Source organism: Mytilus californianus, unplaced genomic scaffold (assembly GCF_021869535.1).
Source record: "Mytilus californianus isolate M0D057914Y unplaced genomic scaffold, xbMytCali1.0.p SCAF_46, whole genome shotgun sequence".
NCBI lineage: Eukaryota > Metazoa > Mollusca > Bivalvia > Mytilida > Mytilidae > Mytilus > Mytilus californianus.
In genome coordinates this window covers 360,236-382,997 of record NW_026262697.1, presented here as the reverse complement: position 1 = coordinate 382,997, position 22,762 = coordinate 360,236, and the positions used below count along the sequence as shown (strand labels likewise).

Here is a 22,762-nt window from a genome sequence, read left to right as displayed (position 1 = left end):
TAAAGTCTCTACAGGCACTCAGGCTTCCTTCACCAATAAAAACTGACGGCCACAAAATAGCCAAGTGTTGAAAGTGGCCTTTGACTAGTTCAAGGATGAAGATAAATATAATTATCATTATGGCCTTTAGGAATGACTGAAATGGGGTTTGGTGTTAGGTTTCACTTTACATGGATGAAGTTTTCATCTTAAGAGAAAATACTAATGAAAAGCTGAGATTAAATACATCTGCTACTATTATTCAAACACAATGTTAGTTTAAAACTTTTAATTACAAAGAAATATCACAATATAGCTGTAAAGCTTTGATTTATTTGACAGAACATTCTGGAATTAGACGAAGGATATAAAAAAACAAGAGTGTACACGCTGATATGTCTCGCCTGTTTTACTTATCATTGAATTTATGTTGAAAGTCTGTTATATGAAGGTTGTCTGTTCTATGGTCGGGTTGTTGTCTCTTTGACACATTCCCCATTTCCATTCTCAATTTTATTTACTACAAGTATCACATAAACTTGACCAATGAACCAGCAAAATGAGGTCAAGGTCATATGAACCCTCTGAGACAGACATTTACACCTCACAATTGTTCCATACACTCATATACATATAATTGACCTATTGCTTATAATATCTGCGAAATAGACGAAACCACAAAAATAAAAAATTGTCCTATGAACCATTAAAATGAGGTTGAGGTCAGATGAAGCCTGCCAGATGGACATGTACACCTTTCAATCAATCCATACACCAAATATAGTTGACCTATTGCTTATATTATCTGAGAAATAGACCAAACCACAAACACTACTCATTGTCCAATGAACCATGAAATTGAGGTCGAGGTCAGATGAAACCTGCCAGATGGACATGTACAAACTTTCAATCAATCCATACACCAAATATAGTTGACCTATGGCTTACAGTATCTGAGATAAGGACTTGACCATGTAACATTAACCTTGATCACTGATCTATGTATTAAGGTCGAGGTCAGGTGAACCCTACTGGACCGACATGTAGATGTTGCAAGGAACCCATATACCAAATATAGGTATCCTATTATTAGTATTTTACATAACAAAAAAAATGTAATTTTTTTCAAGCAGTCACTGTACCATGAAAATGAGATCAAGGATAATGGACATGTAACAGACGGAAACATCGTAACATAAGGTATCTGCATACATGGTATGAAGCATCCAGGTCTTCTACCTTCTGAAATATAAAACTTAAACAAATAGTTTACAAGGTTGCCGCTGCCAAATTGTAATACCTATCTCTCGTCACAAATCATCACATTTTACATCAAATATGTTTTGACATGACAAAACTTTATTATAAACAAAAAATACATTTAACAAGAACTTTGATTTAAGTAACAAAAGGATGCCCTGCCTTGTAATACTAATATTTCATGTAATTCAGGAGGATTTGTGCTTAAAGATACTACTGCCAAAATGTTGCAATATTTAAATAAGTGGATTACCTCTCCTATAACATGTAAGAACAGGATAAAATTACTGGGTAGTGTTCTATAACTCTGTAAAGTGCCATCAATATAGGAGGGTATAACATATATTATTTCAACCGCTTTTGTGAGTTGGTTCATATGGCAGTTATGTGCTCCCGCAAAAATCTACAAAATACTAGTATTTAAATACAAAGCATATGGCACATAACTTAACAAATATAAAGTTATAACATAACAATAACAACTAGTTGTGGACTATCTGTAACATCATATTATCATAAAACATAACTGTGTCACCTCCATACATTAACCTGCTTAACTCAAAACAATATGGTGTGGTAAAAGTAGAAGAATTGAAATATTTTGGTCCTATCTAAGCACGAATGAAAGAAGATGAGGGGTAGAAACCCAACAACATATAAAGCAAAAGAAATTTAGAGGTCAGCATACTACCTAGATATGTTTTCCTGTTTTTAATCACTTGAAAACTAAACTTATCACAGTAAATTCATATTAGCTTCCAATACATAGAAACTATAAAACAGTTATATAAAACAGTTATCTGACAGATTCTATACAAAAATTGCTTGAAAAAATAATGAATATTTCAGGTAATCTTTATTGCTCAATCAATAAAAAGCTTCATTTTATGATGTATCATATTTTTCCTTTATTTATTGTTCATCTTAAGGCTAATTGAGTTTAAGATGAATTTTAAATATTTTTGCTGCTTCAGGTACCTACTTCAGAGTTCAGGAAGTTTTAATAGATCCTTTACTATGTAAATAAATACAGTCTGTCAAAAGGCCCTTTATTACTATTGTGGAGGCAATTCAAATACAACAGCCACAAAAGTATTAAATCAATAAACTTTTTTGTTCTGTAATTTTGTAAAGAATATCTCGTAGTGACTGATCATCTATTGTTTTTGCTTGGACCTATATCAAGACTGATTCTGAAGAACTTTTGAATATGGCTAAAACTGAGGTGATAACAGGAAATACTTGTTTTTACTTAGTGTTTATATTGTTTTGATATGTCTAGGACAGGAAATACTTGTTTTTACTTAGTGTTTACATTGTTTTGATATGTCTAGGACAGGAAGTACTTGTCAAATAACTTTAGTGTATCCATATACAACATAATCTAAATACCATTGTAATTGTTATTCTGTAAATTTTATATAAGACTTGTTTAGCAGCATAACACTATATAAATAGCTGCATTATAAAATCCCCATAATTCACACTCAATATCTGTTTTCACAGAAGGAAAAATATAGTTGGTGTAATAAAAGATGGCAAGGTAACAGCATATTATAAAAACAAAGCATTGTTTACTTAAAAATTAATGATATTTTTTTAGTAAGTTATTTATCCTCTAAAAACTCACTGGAGCCTCTAAAATAGTTTATCCTCTAGAAATTTCTTGAAACCTCTCAAATTTGAAAGAAAATAAATAGAAAACTTAAAAAGACCAATCTCCTAATAGAAAATCCCCTCTACAACCAATCTCCTAATGTCCACATGAATATATGTTTTACGATTTTCTTTGTAAACTTCTAAATATGTGTCTCCCAACTGCTTGCTCAGTGAACCTTAAAAAAATCTTTAACCCCTCCACCTTTTTTCACCTGTCCAAAGTCAGGAACCTTTGTTAGTCTTATTTTTTTTTTAAATTTTGGTTCATTTATATGTTTCAGAGTTTAGTGTGTCGTCCATTTCGCTGAACTAGTATACATAATTGTTAAGAAGCCAGCTGAAGTCCGCCTCCAGGTGCGAGATATTCTCACTGCGTTGAAGACACCTTGGTGGCCTTGGGTTGTTTTCTGCTCTTTGGTCGGGTTGTTGTTTCTTTGACACATTCCCTGTTTCCATTCTTTCTTCTAAAAATGTTGTTGTTCAGTTTGGATGTTAACTTAAGGAAATCTGCATTCCTAATAGACAGAAATGGCAAAAACTGTTGTGGCATAGGTTACCATAGAAACCAATCTGATCTAAGAAAATTTAATGGGAAAGGATGTACAACTAAGTTATCTGTCAAGTTTTGTTCCATTCACAGATAAAGTGTTGGGAATAATGTGCTCAAAGGCAAAGGAACCTGGTGATTAAACATTAGGTTGAAAAATTACAATACTATTCATTTAGTAGCACAAGGTTGAAAATGGCAACTCTGTAACTTAGGAGAGCCTATTCAGCCTCTCAAAGTTTTATTTTATTGAAGAATTTAAAAAAATAATAATTATAAAACTAAATAATAAGAAGTTATAAGTCCAAAAATTACATATAAAAAGAAAATCCACATAATATATGTCCCTCACTAAGAGGTTTTACTGTTGAAGATTAACAAAATGAATGCCTAGAATAATAATTTTGAGACATTTTTTGTCACATAAACAATGCAGTTAAAATAGAATATATCCACAATTGTTAAAATTACATCAGAAAGAGTATTTACATCTAAATGAACTATCCTCACATATGTCTCCTGAGAAATATTTAGTTATTGTTGTTTGCATAATCTAAAGTTTATGGAATTACAACTGAATAGCATACAGCCCCTACCTTGTGTCAAGGCCTGAATATAACCTGACATAAGTTACTTCCCTTTGTGTCAAGTAGAACTGGTTCACGACAAAGAAGAGCAATGGTAAACAGGAGGTATTAGATTAACATTGATTATTTCACTATAAATTTATAACCTGACATAAGTTACTTCCCTTTGTGTCAAGTAGAACTGGTTCACGACAAAGAAGAGCAATGGTAAACAGGAGGTATTAGATTAACATTGATTATTTCAATATAAATTGATAAGCTGACATAAGTTACTTCCCTTTGTGTCAAGTAGAACTGGTTCACGACAAAGAAGAGCAATGGTAAACAGGAGGTATTAGATTAACATTGATTATTTCAATATAAATTGATAAGCTGACATAATTTACTTCCCTTTGTGTCAAGTAGAACTGGTTCACGACAAAGAAGAGCAATGGTAAACAGGAGGTATTACATTAAAATTGATTATTTCACTATAAATTCATAAGCTGACATAAGTTACTTCCCTTTGTGTCAAGTAGAACTGGTTCACGACAAAGAAGAGCAATGGTAAACAGGAGGTATTACATTAACATTGATTATTTCACTATAAATTTATAAACTGACATAAGTTACTTCCCTTTGTGTCAAGTAGAACTGGTTCACGACAAAGAAGAGCAATGGTAAACAGGAGGTATTAGATTAACATTGATTATTTCAATATAAATTGATAAGCTGACATAAGTTACTTCCCTTTGTGTCAAGTAGAACTGGTTCACGACAAAGAAGAGCAATGGTAAACAGGAGGTATTAGATTAACATTGATTATTTCAATATAAATTGATAAGCTGACATAATTTACTTCCCTTTGTGTCAAGTAGAACTGGTTCACGACAAAGAAGAGCAATGGTAAACAGGAGGTATTACATTCAAATTGATTATTTCACTATAAATTCATAAGCTGACATAAGTTACTTCCCTTTGTGTCAAGTAGAACTGGTTCACGACAAAGAAGAGCAATGGTAAACAGGAGGTATTACATTCAAATTGATTATTTTACTATAAATTTATAACCTGACATAAGTTACTTCCCTTTGTGTCAAGTACAACTGGTTCACGACAAAGAAGAGCAATGGTAAACAGGAGGTATTACATTAACATTGATTATTTCAATATAAATTGATAAGCTGACATAAGTTACTTCCCTTTGTGTCAAGTAGAACTGGTTCACGACAAAGAAGAGCAATGGTAAACAGGAGGTATTACATTAAAATTGATTATTTCAATATAAATTGATAAGCTGACATAAGTTACTTCCCTTTGTGTCAAGTAGAACTGGTTCACGACAAAGAAGAGCAATGGTAAACAGGAGGTATTACATTCAAATTGATTATTTTACTATAAATTTATAACCTGACATAAGTTACTTCCCTTTGTGTCAAGTACAACTGGTTCACGACAAAGAAGAGCAATGGTAAACAGGAGGTATTACATTAAAATTGATTATTTTACTATAAATTTATAACCTGACATAAGTTACTTCCCTTTGTGTCAAGTACAACTGGTTCACGACAAAGAAGAGCAATGGTAAACAGGAGGTATTACATTAAAATTGATTATTTTACTATAAATTTATATGCTGACATAAGTTACTTCCCTTTGTGTAAACAACAATGAAAAGCAATGGTAAAGAGGATGTATCATATTAAGATTGATTATTTCTTGTTTTTATATAAACTTACAAGTTTGTGGGAAGTAAACAGATCATAAAAAGTCCCAAAGAAGTTATATAAACCAATTATACACAAGACTAACATATTCAATAACAAAAATATAAAATATAATCATAGCACCAAATAAAACCAATTATATTAATAAACATTTTAAAGGTAAATATATATAAACAGGCAAGCCTTACACAGATATACTTTTGACAGGATAACATAATACATGTACCGTACAAATAAGCCTTATAAATATATACATTATACAGGTACATCTGTAAATTGTCTTGCAGGTAAAACTTATACATAGCAAACAATATTTTAAGAATCTTATACAGATAAATATTTCACAGGTTAACATTATAAATAAAAATATTACACACACAAAATCACATGGAAAGGTAAATAATGAGATCTAAGTGAAGTGCCAGGTAGAGATATGCAGGTGACATTCTATCACAATCAAAAACTATTGATAAATCATACAAACATAGAAACAACATCACAGCTTATCTAAACATGAAATAGTTAAAGGAACATTTTTAATGTTCTGTTATCAAATAGAATTAAACATAAAATAGGTGCTGTCAAAGGTTGTCACAAGTGCTATCAAAGGTCATCACAAGTGCTGTCAAAGGTAGTTCCAGGGCAACCAATCAAAGCACTTGTGAGCCTTAAGGAGTTAAAGATTGCTTTCATTTTACATTGTGAACTTAAAATTAAACATTGTTAGGCAATATTTTCAATTGAGTTATTTCCCATTATAATCAAAAGTAGAACTAATAGATTCATACACTATGCACTACTTTTTGCAATTTTTAATAAAATGTGTAATACATATATACCTGGGCTCCTAATTGACTTTAAGAACTGTAAATTCTGATTATTTTTCTATTCATATTGACCTTCTATTTATAATTTTATTTTTTATTTATATTTTCATTTTCTATTTAATTTTTTTCTTTCTGTATCATTATGACAATTATGGTGTATTTCTCTCTGTAATACATTTATCTTGATGCCGTTGGCACACAGAAATTTGTTGATCTGATTAGATTACTGCAACAATCCCTAAAGTGTTGTTCTAAAAAGGTCCTTACAAAATGTGATTAGGTTACTACACAAAGAAAATATTTAACCATAGACAGGGTGCATTTTTCATTTGTGTAGTAATGGATCAACCCCATTGAAGCAGTATGTTTAAATAAAACTTATGGTGTAACTACATGCTGGAAAGTTTAAAGTATCATTTTTTGCTCTCCTTGTTGGATATGGTATAAAACCAAAAAAAAGTAAAAGGTATTGTCTTTTCTTCATGCTTTAAGAAAATAAAGACTAGATTGTCCTCAGGTTTTATAGGACAAGGCCAGGATAAATCCATTTTGTCTTCATTTCTCAATACTTGTAAAATGTTGTCTTAAGTCAATATGAATCCCTTGAGTGGTCTCTTAATACAATTTTGACTGTTAAATATACACATTCAACTGTTGAATGCCCAAATCCTTCACTTTCACATCCAATGGATGCTTGGAGACAGCAAAATTTATGGCAAAAACTACAATTACACTGGTATGCACTGATTAATGATTAACAATGGCTTCTAAGCATATAACAGATGTATTGTGAATAGTATACCCTTTTTTGAATAATACTTTTGAATATAACATGAAGAACTATAACCTACTACCCAACAGCTTAATATTGCAAAATCATGAGTATTTTTCAAAAAGCATTGCCATTGTCTATGTGATGAAAATATTATATATTTAAGATTGCCGAAATATAATATATACTACGTGATATGTGATATACCATAATTTCTTTATATAATGAAATCATTAGACCAATCAACACTATTAACTTCCTATTCTTTTAAATTGATTTGGATATTCTCAAAAACCTTACAATTTTGGCATTTTGGCAACTGATTAAAAAACTTGCCTTCCCATGATGCACCAGTAAGATATTTTCCTTCAACCATAAGGACAAAGTTTGAAATTCCAATAAAATGCGTTTTTTTTCTTTTGCAATGGCAGTTTACTCTTCCAAATTTAAAATTTGTTTTTATAAGTCATATTTAGATGATGTTTTTGTATACTTTAAATTCAGATATTATTGCATGCATTTATTATTGCGATTTTTTAAGGAGTGACAATATGCGAGATTAATTATAGCGATTTCGGAAAAACCTGCATTCCATTCTCAATTTTATTTCTATATATGTATCAAATACCAGTAAACAAGTTATTATTGCGATCATCACCCAGTCGCATTTTTTGCATTAATAAAAACCTCACAATAATTTCTGAATTTTCAGTAGATAATATAAAGTTTTGTTAAGAGAAATTTAAGGTTTTGTTTGAATTTTATACATATATTTAAATATAAACCAATCAGCATTTGTCATCATTGTATAAATAATTCTATAGGCTATATTATCCTTGTTACAGTGCAGTTACTTCTTCTTGACTCTTCCGTCGTTTTGGTGTGAAGTCTTTGTCGCTTAGATGTTCTAAGGCTGTCATTAGTTTATCAGGGATATGATCTGTTACCATGTCTGGAGACAGGATTATCTCCTTTACAAAGTCTTCTGCTCTCGACCATTCTGCATAAAAACTTGAAGTTCCACAACAGGCTCTGTAAATAATTACAAAACAGACATAATGATGTCTTAAACATAAATCCATTGGATGTTGGATGTGTACTGATTGATATTTTAGTCTTAAGATACATTATTTTTTGATAAGCTGTTATTGGCTTTGAACCAGCATTCAGTAACTGAGAGTACTCTCAGATCTGTACTTGTCTGTTTTTGTGATTTGTGATTTGTATCGATTTGATGAATTAAATGAATTAAGCCCTTTCAACTGTTTCTTTATAGTTTGTTCTTATGCTGCGCTGTTATACTACTGTCAAAGGTTAGGGGAGGGTTGGGTGCCAGCAACATGTTTAACCCTACCACATTCTGTATGTGCCGGTCCCAAGTCAGGAGCCTGTTATTCAGTGGTTGTTGTTTGTTGCTGTATATCATATTTGTTTTGTACATAATTCAGACCTTGAGTTTTCTTGTTTTTCCTTTTGCATTTTTGGGCTTTTTATAGCTTGTTATGTGGTATGGGTTTTGCTCATTGTTGAAGCCCATACAGTTACCTATAGTTGCTTACTTCTATGTCATTTGATCTCTGGTGGATAGTTGTCTCATTGGCAATCATACCACATCTCCTTATTTTTATATTACAACTTAATATGTACAGAATGCCAATAGAAACACAACACTTAGCTGTATTCATTTTTCAAACAAATATATCAGCCAACAAATATCCTGTACTGATTTTTATGGTATGTTTTTTTTATGTATGTTTAGTTAATCTACTCACTGAGATTAAACATGGTAGGGTTTAGATCTTAAAAGCTAGTTTTACCTTACCATATTTTCATAAACATGTCTCAAGTTAGGAACCTTCTCTGTAGTTGTTGTATGTCATATCATAACATTTGTTTGTTATTTGGAAAATTGGGCGATAATGGCAGATTTTTATTTTCTGTTCAATTCATTGATAACTTTATAGTGTTTGAACGATTTAGAGCTTGGAATATTGTATAGAAACATGTTTATTGTTGAAGACGATATGTTGCTGTCTAGATGATCATGACTTTTGGTTATTTTTTTCTGTTGGTTTGCTGTCTCAATGACATATATCCTAAAAATTTTATTCATATTAAAAACATTTCTAGCAGTTGTCAATGCTATCAAATTTAAAGATCTCAACATTAATATATTGAACAGTTTTCACAAAGTTTTGGATTGTTCCACCACTTTTATTCACACTATCTGAGCTTGTGGGTACAATGATGGGCAAGTAAAATGAGTTATTGCGAACCCAATGAAAGTTTTCCACAGTGCCATCTCTATCTTGACCAGGTATTTAAACTTTTGCAAGTTCACCTGTCCTATTGAATAAATACAATAGCTATTGTTCTCTGTGTAGGTTATTCTCTGGGACCTTTAAATTTCTTCTAAGAGAAATCTATCATTCATTGATTAAATTACCTGAGTAAAAAAAAATTCTTATATATAGACAAAAATACTGTTTTTATACTCATTAATTGCGTGTGCTGATGTATTTATTCAATATTATTAATATATTTTCATTCAGTTTAATATAAACAGAAATCAACTTTTTATGATTGAATCAATGTTTATATTAAACTGAATAAAAATATATTATTAATATCGAATAACTACATCATCACACGCAGTTAATGAGTATAAAAACAGTATTTTTGTCTATATATAAGAATTTTTTTTTACTCAGGTAATTTAATCAATGAATGATAGATTTCTCTTAGAAGAAATTATTGCGAACCCAATGAAAGTTTTCCACAGTGCCATCTCTATCTTGACCAGGTATTTAAACTTTTGCAAGTTCACCTGTCCTATTGAATGAATACAATAGCTATTTTTCTCTGTGTAGTTTATTCACTGGGACCTTTAAATTTCTTCTAAGAGAAATCTATCACTCATTGATTAATTTACCTGAGTAAAAAAAAATTCTTATATATAGACAAAAATACTTTTTTATACTCATTAACTGCGTGTGATGATGTATTTATTCAATATTAATAATATATTTTCATTCAGTTTAATATAAACATTGATTCAATCATAAAAAGTTGATTTCAAACAAAAGTTTTATCAATGTTCCTATTGAAATTTGATTTTTTTTTGTCTAGTTATAGAATACATTTAATAAAATACTGTAAACCAACTTATTTTCACAGATAGTTATTCATGTTAACTTATCCCTTTTATTTCTATAAATCTATGTCTGAGAGGATTATTTATTTTGACTTTTTTTCACAAACCTTTAAGCATGATTAGAATAAATGTACATTGAAGTACAGTCTAAATGGATAATAAGAGTAAATATTAGCATTGTCACTTTCATAGTTTTTTTGGTCCAACACAAAAAAAATAATTTGAAAGTCACAAATTTCCATAGGAACATAGCAAAATTTAATGTCAAAACATTGGAACAAAATTATGAAAAGCTGTAGACAATTTAGTAAAAATTGGTAAATAATGCAAATAAAGTAAATCAGTTTATTATGGCTAATATTGCAAATAGCCAATGCAGACAACTTACCCTAATACATTCTAGAAGCCTACTAAATTATTAGATATTGAATAAATCAACATCACATATAGTTTTGTGTGTCCTTATTTAGTATTGGTACATGTATTTTTATCATTGAGAGTTAAATTTTTTGTTCAGGTAAATTAATCAATGAGTGATAGATTTCTCTTAGAAGAAATTTAAAGGTCCCAGTGAATAAACTACACAGAGAAAAATAGCTATTGTATTCTTTCAATAGGACAGGTGAACTTGCAAAAGTTTAAATACCTGGTCAAGATAGAGATGGCACTGTGGAAAACTTTCATTGGGTTCGCAATAAAAGGTCCCAGAGAATAAACTACACAGAGAACAATAGCTAGTGTATTTATTCAATAGGACAGGTGAACTTGCAAAAGTTTAAATACCTGGTCAAGATAGAGATGGCACTGTGGAAAACTTTCGTTGGGTTCGCAATAACTATATAAATAATTACCTCCCTCCATCTACTTCTAATACATGAAATATCTGTCCTGGTGGATACATTGATGGGTGGGTCATCTTAAACTTTATAAATAATTACCTCCCTCCATCTACTTCTAATACATGAAATATCTGTCCTGGTGGATACATTGGAGGGTGGGTAATCTTAAACTTTATATAAATAATTACCTCCCTCCTTCTACTTCTAATACATGTAATATCTGCCCTGGTGGATACATTGGTGGGTGGGTAATCTTAAACTTTATAAATAATTACCTCCCTCCATCTACTTCTAATACATGAAATATCTGTCCTGGTGGATACATTGGAGGGTGGGTAATCTTAAACTTTATATAAATAATTACCTCCCTCCTTCTACTTCTAATACATGTAATATCTGCCCTGGTGGATACATCGGTGGGTGGGTAATTTTTAATTTTTCTCTGGCCATACTGACATTCTGCAATGCTTCCTAAAGATATCACAGAAAACATTTCATATGATCAGTAAAAACAAAATAATAAATTAACATGCAAACTGCGTGGGATAGAAATCGACCTTAAGCAAATGAATATCAATACATCTGTTAACCAATTTCAGATTGAAAAAAATCTCTATACAAAGTCTGTAACTGTTTGAAAATTGAGTTGATATAAAAACCATACAAAACAGCCCAAAATTCAACTTTCACTTCACATTTGAATGTTCCAAAATCAATCAAAGTCTTATACATGTACATGTATACATGCACTTACATAAGGTTGATTTCTATCCAACACAGTTCATATCTGTTACCCTCTAGGACGTTTTATGGGGGAGATCCAATACAGAAAGTATTCATTTTTAATGTGCACTGATATATATATATATATATATATATATACACAATTTCTGAATTTTAAGTATTTATTGATATCATGGATTGAGATTGGTTCAAATTGCATGAGGCTTAAATAATGTATGTTAACTCAGTCTTTAGTTATGAAGTTACATGAATGAAGATTTATCTTCATTGTCCTCATTTCTGTTTAACATGCAACTAATCCCAACAAAACTATTTAAAGGCTGACTACAATTATATCAAGTTACATTTGATTATTTGTGTCAGTCAAATCTAAAATTGATGCTGGTGTGTCACAGTCAAATCTCAAATTGATGCTGGTGTGTCACGGTCAAATCTCAAATTGATGCTGGTGTGTCACAGTCAAATCTAAAATTGATGCTGGTGTGTCACAGTCAAATCTAAAATTGATGCTGGTAACTCTTCAAATACTGTTATTCCTATTATAATGCAATACTCGTACAATGTATCAAAACTTAACAAATTGAAATATCCCTGAAACACGACTAAGATTGTGCCACATTGTTGTCAATGACTTTGACCCTTAACCTTGAAACTGACATCATTCATAAGTGACATTACTTGACATACTGCATTACAATATTTTTCCTCTTCTAAAAGGGTACCAGCATATACAGTATAAAGAGTAGATATATGGACCTCAATGTAAAGGTTTCCCCTTCAAAAGGGTACCAGCATATACAGTATACATAGTAGATATATGGACCTCAATGTAAAGGTTTCCCCTTCAAAAGGGTACCAGCATATACAGTATACAGAGTAGATATATGGACCTCAATGTAAAGGTTTCCCCTTCAAAAGGGTACCAGCATATACAGTATACAGAGTAGATATATGGACCTAAATGTAAAGGTTTCCCCTTCAAAAGGGTACTAGAATATACAGTATACAGAGTAGATATATGGACCTCAATGTAAAGGTTTCCCCTTCAAAAGGGTACTAGAATATACAGTATACAGAGTAGATATATGGACCTCAATGTAAAGGTTTCCCCTTCAAAAGGGTACCAGCATATACAGTATACAGAGTAGATATATGGACCTCAATGTAAAGGTTTCCCCTTCAAAAGGGTACCAGAATATACAGTATACAGAGTAGATATATGGACCTCAATGTAAAGGTTTCCCCTTCAAAAGGGTACCAGAATATACAGTATACAGAGTAGATATATGGACCTCAATGTAAAGGTTTCCCCTTCAAAAGGGTACCAGAATATACAGTATACATAGTAGATATATGGACCTCAATGTAAAGGTTTCCCCTTCAAAAGGGTACCAGAATATACAGTATACAGAGTAGATATATGGACCTCAATGTAAAGGTTTCCCCTTCAAAAGGGAACTAGAATATACAGTATACAGAGTAGATATATGGACCTCAATGTAAAGGTTTCCCCTCCAAAAGGGAACTAGAATATACAGTATACAGAGTAGATATATGGACCTCAATGTAAAGGTTTCCCCTTCAAAAGGGTACCAGAATATACAGTATACAGAGTAGATATATGGACCTCAATGTAAAGGTTTCCCCTTCAAAAGGGTACCAGAATATACAGTATACAGAGTAGATATATGGACCTCAATGTAAAGGTTTCCCCTTCAAAAGGGTACCAGAATATACAGTATACAGAGTAGATATATGGACCTCAATGTAAAGGTTTCCCCTTCAAAAGGGTACTAGAATATACAGTATACAGAGTAGATATATGGACCTAAATGTAAAGGTTTCCCCTTCAAAAGGGTACCAGAATATACAGTATACAGAGTAGATATATGGACCTAAATGTAAAGGTTTCCCCTTCAAAAGGGAACTAGACTATACAGTATACAGAGTAGACATATGGACCTAAATGTAAAGGTTTCCCCTTCAAAAGGGTACCAGAATATACAGTATACAGAGTAGATATATGGACCTCAATGTAAAGGTTTCCCCTTCAAAAGGGTACCAGAATATACAGTATACAGAGTAGATATATGGACCTAAATGTAAAGGTTTCCCCTCCAAAAGGGAACTAGAATATACAGTATACAGAGTAGATATATGGACCTCAATGTAAAGGTTTCCCCTTCAAAAGGGTACCAGAATATACAGTATACAGAGTAGATATATGGACCTAAATGTAAAGGTTTCCCCTCCAAAAGGGAACTAGAATATACAGTATACAGAGTAGATATATGGACCTCAATGTAAAGGTTTCCCCTTCAAAAGGGTACCAGAATATACAGTATACATAGTAGATATATGGACCTAAATGTAAAGGTTTCCCCTTCAAAAGGGTACCAGAATATACAGTATACAGAGTAGATATATGGACCTAAATGTAAAGGTTTCCCCTTCAAAAGGGTACCAGAATATACAGTATACAGAGTAGATATATGGACCTAAATGTAAAGGTTTCCTCTTCAAAAGGGTACCAGAATATACAGTATACATAGTAGATATATGGACCTCAATGTAAAGGTTAGGTGCCATTAGAAACCATAGAGGATGAATAACATCACTTTTTTTTCATTTGGAAAAAATCAATTTGTTCATATTTTACATTGTTTTAAGTTTCATTATGACTGAGTGTATTATAGAAGTATGATATGGGAACATGGGAAAAGCAATTTGAACATGAAGAAATCTGCAATCTAGCCATACTTTGAGAAGCTATTCAGAATTGTTGATAGGACGGGATATGTAAAGGAAGCGGTCATTGAGAATTCTTAAAAACTAATCAAGGACAGATTTACTGAAATCTAAATTTAAGTTAAGTTTTAAGTATGTTAAGTGGACTCACAAATAACAAAAATGTGGATAGTGTCCACATGTGGACACAGATAATGCCCCCGCTTGCATATCATATAGTTATAAAGGGACATAACTGAAGAACGGTAAAAGTGACGCTACCCAAATTTGAACTTGATCCGAGTTTTGTGGTAATAAGCATTGTGTGTAAGTCTCATTACATTTGGTTCAGGCTAACTTAAGTGGAGAACAGAAACTAAAAATTCAGCAATTTTTCTATTTGTAAACATGCATACATGTAACTCTAGAACAGTTGTGTATAAATTTTATAACATTTGGTTGAGACAAACTAAAGTTAGAGAACGGAAACGAAAAATTCAGCAATTTTTATGTTTATAAAGGGACATAACTCAAGAATGGTAAAAGTGTCGCCATCAAATTTCATACTTAATCTGTATTATGTAGTAATAAGCATTGTGTATAACTTGCATAACATTTGGTAGAGGCAAACTAAAGTTAGAAAACGGAAACAAAAATTTGTACTTGATCTTAGTTTTGTGGTAATGAATATTGTGTATAGGTTTCATAATGTTTGGTTGGGGCAAACTTAAGTTACAGAATGGAAACTAAACATTTTGCAATCTTTTGATTTATAAAGGGGCATAACTCAATAATGGTTAAAGTGACACTACCCAAATTCAACTTGATCTGTGTTTTATCAGTGGAAGTCAAAATTAAACATTGCATTGTATAAAGCATTGATTGTAGTTGATTCAGCTATAAACATGGACAAAGGAAGATAACTCCAAATTTAAAAATTACTTGATATTAAAAAGAAAATAAAAATTTTGCAATTTTTCCATTTATAAAGGGGCATAACTCTAGAACGGTTAAAGTGACGCCACTAAAATTTAAACTTGATCTGTGTTTGTGGTAATAAGCATTGTGTATAAGTTTCATAACATTTGGTTGAGGCAAACTTAAGTTAGAGAACGGAAACTATAAATTTTGCAATTTTTCCATTTATAAAGGGGCATAACTCTAGAACTGTTAAAGTGAAGCCACCAAAATTCAAACTTGATCTGTGTTTTGTGGTAATAAGCATTGTGTATAAGTTTCATAACATTTGGTTGAGGCAAACTTGTTAGAGAAGGGAAACTAAAAATTTTGCAATTTTTCCATTTATAAAGGGGCATAACTCTAGAACTGTTAAAGTGACGCCACCAAAATTCAAACTTGATCTGTATTTTGTGGTAATAAGCATTGGGTATAAGTTTCATAACATTTGGTTGAGGCAAACTCAAGTTAGAGAACGGAAACCAATTTTGGGACGTACATACAGACGGACAAGGGTAAAACTTAATGCTCCCACCGCTACGGTGGGGGCATAAAAATATCATGTGTCCGATGCTTAGCTCACACTATCATATTCCAATCTTTTGATTAGGGACTTTCCGTTTTGAATTTTCCTCGGAGTTCGGTATTTTTATGATTTTATCTTTTTGTGAACTGTCAAATCATATTCAAAACGTAATTTGGCATATAATCAAAAAAGTTCCCATCCTTATAAACATTTGTATTAACTTTTGAGATGATGTGACCACAACTTAGTGGTAAACTACCTGATAACTTAACCTGTGAATGTACTGGTTTGGTCTACCTTAACCTAATAACTTAACCTGTGAATGTACTGGTTTGATACATTGACATTTCTATGATCAGTAAATGGGGACATTGAGGTCAAAACTGTAATCTGGCATATAACTTTAAAAGTACATATCATAATGAGCATTTTCACATCGGGGCCATTTATAGCCAACTATACAATATGGGTTTTTCTCATAGTGAAGGCTGTATGGCGACCTATAATTGCTTACTGTTGTCTCATAGGCAATCATACAACATTTCCTCAATGTTTATATGTGTTCTAAGTTACAAGTTGATTTGACCAAACTTTCTGGTAAACTTCTTTTATAAACTTTGACAATACACAAGACTGACAAACGAACAGAATATTGGACGGACATAATAAAGGACAAATGCACAGACCAGAAAACATAATGCCCACTATTATTGTAGGGTAGACATAACAATTGTCTTGCAATTAATCTGTTACATAGTGATTACTGTGCATTTATTTGCCATAGGAGTTAACCCTGTGTACCATAGCAGTCTGCACCAAAATCTTTTCCAACTACTAGTCCGAAGACCAATATTCAGACATTTTTCTTATGTGTCTAAACAAAGTTTTGTCAATACTTACTAGTCTGGATAAAATTTTACTAGTCTGGGGCATCGGACTAGTGGCTAACGGTGCAGACTGCTACAGGAGTAAACATTGTGGTTACTGCGTGCCTTATGAGGAACTTAATTTATCACATGACTAAAAGTCACTAAACACATTGGTTTAAATAGTTGTTTTTTAAAACAGTTCTACAGAGCATAAAGATGCTGCATTCAAATATTAATAATATATCTTTTAAAGAAAGTAGAAAGTCTTGCAAAAATGCCATCAAACTGTTATGAATTCTCATTATAAGAAAAATAGAGTTGAAAACCACTGAATTATAGACATGTGCAACATTAAAGGTAAAAAAACAAGTTTCACTTACAGCTGTCTGTAAAAATAGAATCACAAAAATAACTTATAAGAATTTCTATGTGACCAAAGATTATTTGCTATGTGGCATAACCATTCATTTAACTAAAATATCTGTTAATGCCTCTAAGACAATTATTTGAATTGAAATAAAACGAAAGCCTAGTTCATATGTTTATTTCTCCTCTAAGGATTTATAAAACAATAAATTGCAAATTCAATAGTTTATGCATCATCAGAATCATTTCAATGGAAACACTGCCACCAATAATTGTGTGTATTTCAGATCAGGTATATCAGATTGCAGTTGGTGAAAATGTTCTGGTCATATATTATTTCATATTTTTGGTTTCTTCTTTTCTGTTTCATAGAATCTCAAACTTAAGTAGTATTGTACACTTGATATTCATAGAAATATATTATAATACAACTGTAGCTATCTTTTACCTTAGTTTAGGGTTTGAAATTAGATTAACGGAGAAGTGGGCAACTTGCTGTGAAGTGAGAGGTTTTTTTTGCTCCTTGTTGAAGGCCTCACTGTATCTTTGAGATGAAGTTCAGCAATAAAAGCACTGTTCCTTTGCTTTTTGTGTTTTTTTTACTGTGCATCTACTGATTTTGTGTCATGGATGGATACTCCATATCCTTTGTTTTGCTATTATACCCCAATGGTAAAGCAATATACAAATATTTGTGATTAAATTTAGTAAAAGTTTGGAGCAAATTATGATATTCCTGTTGTAAAACCTGGCCTCATCACCCACTGAAATTCTTTTAATTGCTTGATTAAATGTTTAACCTATCATTTATGTTACCTGGATAGTCTATCAAATTTTATATAAGGGATGTCGTCTTTATTTTTTCAATTTTCTTTATAAAACACTCACATCTTTTGTTTGGAGCTAAAAATCTTGATCAAAATGCATATTTTGCTTTAGCTTAAATAATGAAATTTATATTGTGTATCTCTATATGAATGTAATTTGATTTGTTGAGAAATAAAGATATATATATATTGGACAATTGATAATAAAAATAAAAGCTAATACAATACCTCTATATCATTGTTGCCTATATTAGTGACACCTCGACCAAGAAGTCGCTCTGTTGCTGTACTATCACTAATAAAACAGCCACATAATACCTCCCAGGCACCAGATGCTAAAGTTCGGAACTGAAAACAAAAAAATAGAACTCTCTAACAGTCGTCACTTATAGCACAAACACATAATACCTCCCAGGCACCAGATGCTAAAGTTCTGAACTGAAAACAAAAATTAGAATTCTCTAACACTCGTCACTTATAGCACGAACACAAAATACCGCCCAGGCACCAGATGCTAAAGTTCTGAACTGAAAACAAAAAATAGAATTCTCTTATTCTTGTCACTCATAAAAATCAAAGCATCATGGATGTTGTGATCCAGCCAATTTTGTAGCTAGTCCGACATTTTTTCTGACCATACTTTGCTATCTTCATTTCCATAATCTCACTGTAAAATTTCTATTCTATTGCCAAAAGATGGAGAATCTTGCAATATTGATGCAAATTATTTTGGTCTTTCAATTGAAGACACTGTCAGATTTTTTAACATCTTTTTTTTAGAAACATTTTAAATTCAATGATTTTGACAAGAATGTTGAGGGAAATCTTCAAATGTGTAGCATATTTTTTATATGCCGTTAATAATAATTGCCTTAATAATTTCCATTAAAAATGCACTTTCTCAACAACAACAAAAAAAATAAATAACTTTTATCTAAATTGGTGTTCATTCTTCATTAAGGAAAAAATACATTTCCTGTATTCAAATAAACATATACACATGATGTACAAATACCTAATGCTGAGATAATTCCATTTACTGTTAAGTAGCAATATAATGGGGAATATACAAATAAATATTTTGCAGAAAATGCTCATGTAAGAGTTATGCAATTGTGTTTATTGCTTCAACCAAATAACTGATAATTGTAACTTAAATAGACCTTAATTATTAACTTATGTCAGATGATTATGACACTAATTTTACAACCATTGAGGTCAAGATTTTGTGTATTCAGTTAGAGGTGTAATAAATTGAATACACAAATTCTTGACCTCAATACCAGTATGATTATCAACTGTCATAATATATTAAAATAGCTGTGGTCAATTAATATAAAAAGAAGATGTGGTATGATTGCCAATGAGACAACTCTCCACAATAGACCAAATGACACAGAAATTAACAACTATAGGTCATCGTTCAGCCTTCAACAATGAGCAAAGCCCATACCGTATAGTCAGCTATATATAAAAGGCCCCGAAATGACAAATGTAAAACAATTCAATCTAGAAAGCTAACGGCCTCATTTATGTACAAAATAATGAACGAAAAACAAATATGTAACACAGCAACAAACGACAACCACTGAATTACAGGTTCCTGACTTAGGACAGGGACAGGCACATACAGAATGTGGCGGGGTTAAACTAGTTTGAAAGCGCCAACCCTCCCCTAACCTGGGACAGTGGTATAACAGTGCAACATATGAACAAACTATAAAAATCAGTTGAAAAAGGCTTAACTTATCAGATGGATACATATAGAAATACATCTAACGAAAACACAAAGTAGACGTGGACGGGTAAGACTGCATTTGAGTGGAGTTAAATCTAATTAATACTTACAACTTTGAGTGTAATTGTTTGAAAATCATGGCAGCTGTCAATCATACTGGTATTGTATCAATAATCTAATTTGCCTAATGCAAGAATGGGAATAATAGCATTTCAACATAGGCGGATCCAGGGGGGGGGGGGGGGCACTGGGGGGGCCCAGGCCCCCCCTTTTGTGTGAAAAATTTGGTTGATTATATAGGGAATCACTGAAGCATGACTGGAGCGGGACCCCTTAGGTCAGTCAGTGGGACCCTTTAAAAAAAGTTCTTGAACTGCCACTGTTTAAAAAAGTGTGGGAATCAACTCTTGATATCTAAACACATCTTGAACCAAATTTTATTCAATGGCTTATAGGAACATAAGATACTGATAAAACAACACTTCCATTATTCTTATTAACTTCTTAAATTTGATACATTCCACATTAATTAATAAATGGCAATTTAATATAAATTTTGATTTACAAAGGAACTATATGCAAGTGTATATATAAAATAAAGAAGTTGTTCGCCCAACCTTTTCTTAATTTAAGGACAAATAACATATTAAAAGTTGGCAATTGATGATTAAATTGTGTATAAAGTTTCTGCAAGTCATAGAAACACCTAATTATTTTCATGACATGTCTTCAACTTTGAATTTTGCACCATCTCCAAATCCGGAGTGATCACATAGATCAAGCTTGCCGAATTAAAAACCCAAATAATACCTCCCAGGCACCAGATGCTAAAGTTCATAACGGAAAACAAAAAATAGAATTCTCTAATACTTGTCACTGATAAAACAACCACACAATACCTCGCAGGCACCAGATGCTAAAGTTCTAAGGTGAAAACAAAAAAGTAGAATTCTCTAATACTTGTCACTGATAAAATAACCACACAATACCTCCTAGACACCAGAGGCTAAAGTTCTAAACTGAAAACAAAAAAAGAATTCTCTAATACTTGTCACTGATAAAACAATCACATAATACCTCCCAGGCACCAGATGTTAAAGTTCTAAGTTGAAAACAAAAAAAAGAATTCTCTAATACTCATCACTGATAAAAAATCAAACTTCACATCCAAAGTCACAGGCCCAGATTTTTTTCTAATTATAAGAGAATATAATTTAACAGAAAGGATATGGGATATCCATCCATGACACAAACTCAGTACATGCACAGCAAAAACATGTTCTTATCATAAGAGAATAAGTTCTAATGTTCTAATCCTTGAACATTTTTACTATGGTGTTTATTGCAGATAGTTTCAGTTCAATTTATTCATAACTTTTTTTTCACTCAGGACAATTAAGAATTTGACATAAAAAACACCTTTTAATTGTTGAAGACTGTATGTTACCCTATAGATGTGTTTTAGTTGTTTGTGTTGTTGGGTTGCTGTTTTTCTTTCTCTTTGATATATACCATACATTTCATTTTATTGATTATCACTGGGGAATATGTACTTACCTTAGGAGAATGTGAATTTCTGATGGCTGTTAATGTTTTTTCCTTCAGATCATACATTGACCATATACTGAGTCTGGTTATCATATCTTTCCCTAGCACAACAGAACATATGTAGTCTTGGCTCGCCTGGCTAGCTTCAAAACTGAAAAATAGATAAATTTAGAATACAAATCACAAACTTAAAAGTCATCCAAAGGGTTTGTAAAGATTCTTAAAGGTCAATATATATATGAACTTTTTTCTCTAAACCTGCCTTGACATTTAGTACATTTGTCTTACCTAATGAGTACAACAAGTGCCACATGTGGAGCAGGATCTACTTACCCTTTAGGAACAACATAGATCACCAGAGTTTTTGATGGGGTTCCTGTTGCTCAGTCTTTATTCTTTCAGTGTTGTGTTTTATAAACTGTTGTCTTTTCACAGTTTTTTTTTAATTAGCCATGCCATTGTCAATTTGTTTTTCGAGTTTGAATATCCTCTTTTTTACAATGAGTACAAAAGTTCTTGATAAAATGGTTTAATTAAATCTGTAAGTTATACTACACCTTCTTACCTCATGAGGCCACCTGGAGGAGCATAAGCAAAACAGATTAAATCAGGATATGATTGTTTGAGTAAAACTGCGAGTAATGCCGCTGTACCTGCTCCTAAACTGTGTCCTGTGATCACCAACTTACTGCCCTTTAACAATGGAAATTAAGAAATTATTTGCAAAAGAATGAAGAACCCTGATCCTGATGTTAAAATGTCTTTTTTTCTTAATATATTTTGGTTATTCGTGACTTTAGGTTGCTGTCTCACTGATGTACCAAGCATCTCCTTTTAATAGTTTATATTGAGTGCAGCTATATAACTACATTATAACATTTGGGCTAATTTTTAATTAATGCTATGTATAATCTAGACCCTAGATTTAAAATGAGTAAAGTCAATGTATGAGTATAAATAGGCTAAATCATAGCAGAGTAGAACAGAGTTTTAAAAGTGTTCTACTCTTTTCAAATATCTCTCCTTAACTACGCTATGTTAAATAAGAAAATTCAATAAAAATAGTTGGTTACTCAAAAATCTTATAAAAGTTACAGAAATCAGCTAAATTATTGGAACATTTTGTTGCA

At 31.8% G+C, this 22,762-nt stretch overlaps 1 protein-coding gene and 2 long non-coding RNA genes across 4 annotated transcripts in view; 1 reads left to right on the top strand and 2 right to left on the bottom strand.

Moving 5' to 3' along the window:
• Nucleotides 1-253: 253 nt before the first annotated feature.
• LOC127699985 (uncharacterized) lies at nucleotides 254-5,157 on the bottom strand. Its single transcript, XR_007981336.1, has 2 exons — nucleotides 5,083-5,157; nucleotides 254-4,404 (listed from the first exon to the last, which is right to left on the bottom strand). It is a non-coding gene; the product is annotated as an uncharacterized LOC127699985 (long non-coding RNA).
• On the top strand, nucleotides 4,411-5,623 carry LOC127699984 (uncharacterized). Of its 2 annotated transcripts, none has more exons than XR_007981334.1 (3): nucleotides 4,411-4,589; nucleotides 4,929-5,267; nucleotides 5,494-5,623. It is a non-coding gene; the product is annotated as an uncharacterized LOC127699984 (long non-coding RNA). The 2 variants fall into 2 exon arrangements; XR_007981335.1 differs by having other exon boundaries at nucleotides 4,929-5,380; nucleotides 5,494-5,613.
• Nucleotides 5,624-8,152: 2,529 nt separating this feature from the next.
• The window catches only part of LOC127699983 (diacylglycerol lipase-beta-like), a 45,785-nt gene continuing 31,175 nt past the window's right edge, over nucleotides 8,153-22,762 (bottom strand). Inside the window, exons 9-13 of the mRNA XM_052203355.1 lie at nucleotides 22,198-22,325; nucleotides 21,642-21,783; nucleotides 18,575-18,694; nucleotides 11,695-11,801; nucleotides 8,153-8,369 (exon numbers count right to left, since the gene is read on the bottom strand). Of these exons, the coding sequence (XP_052059315.1) occupies nucleotides 8,177-8,369; nucleotides 11,695-11,801; nucleotides 18,575-18,694; nucleotides 21,642-21,783; nucleotides 22,198-22,325 (690 nt within the window). The 3' untranslated portion in view covers nucleotides 8,153-8,176. The remainder of the gene's footprint in view (nucleotides 8,370-11,694; nucleotides 11,802-18,574; nucleotides 18,695-21,641; nucleotides 21,784-22,197; nucleotides 22,326-22,762) is intronic.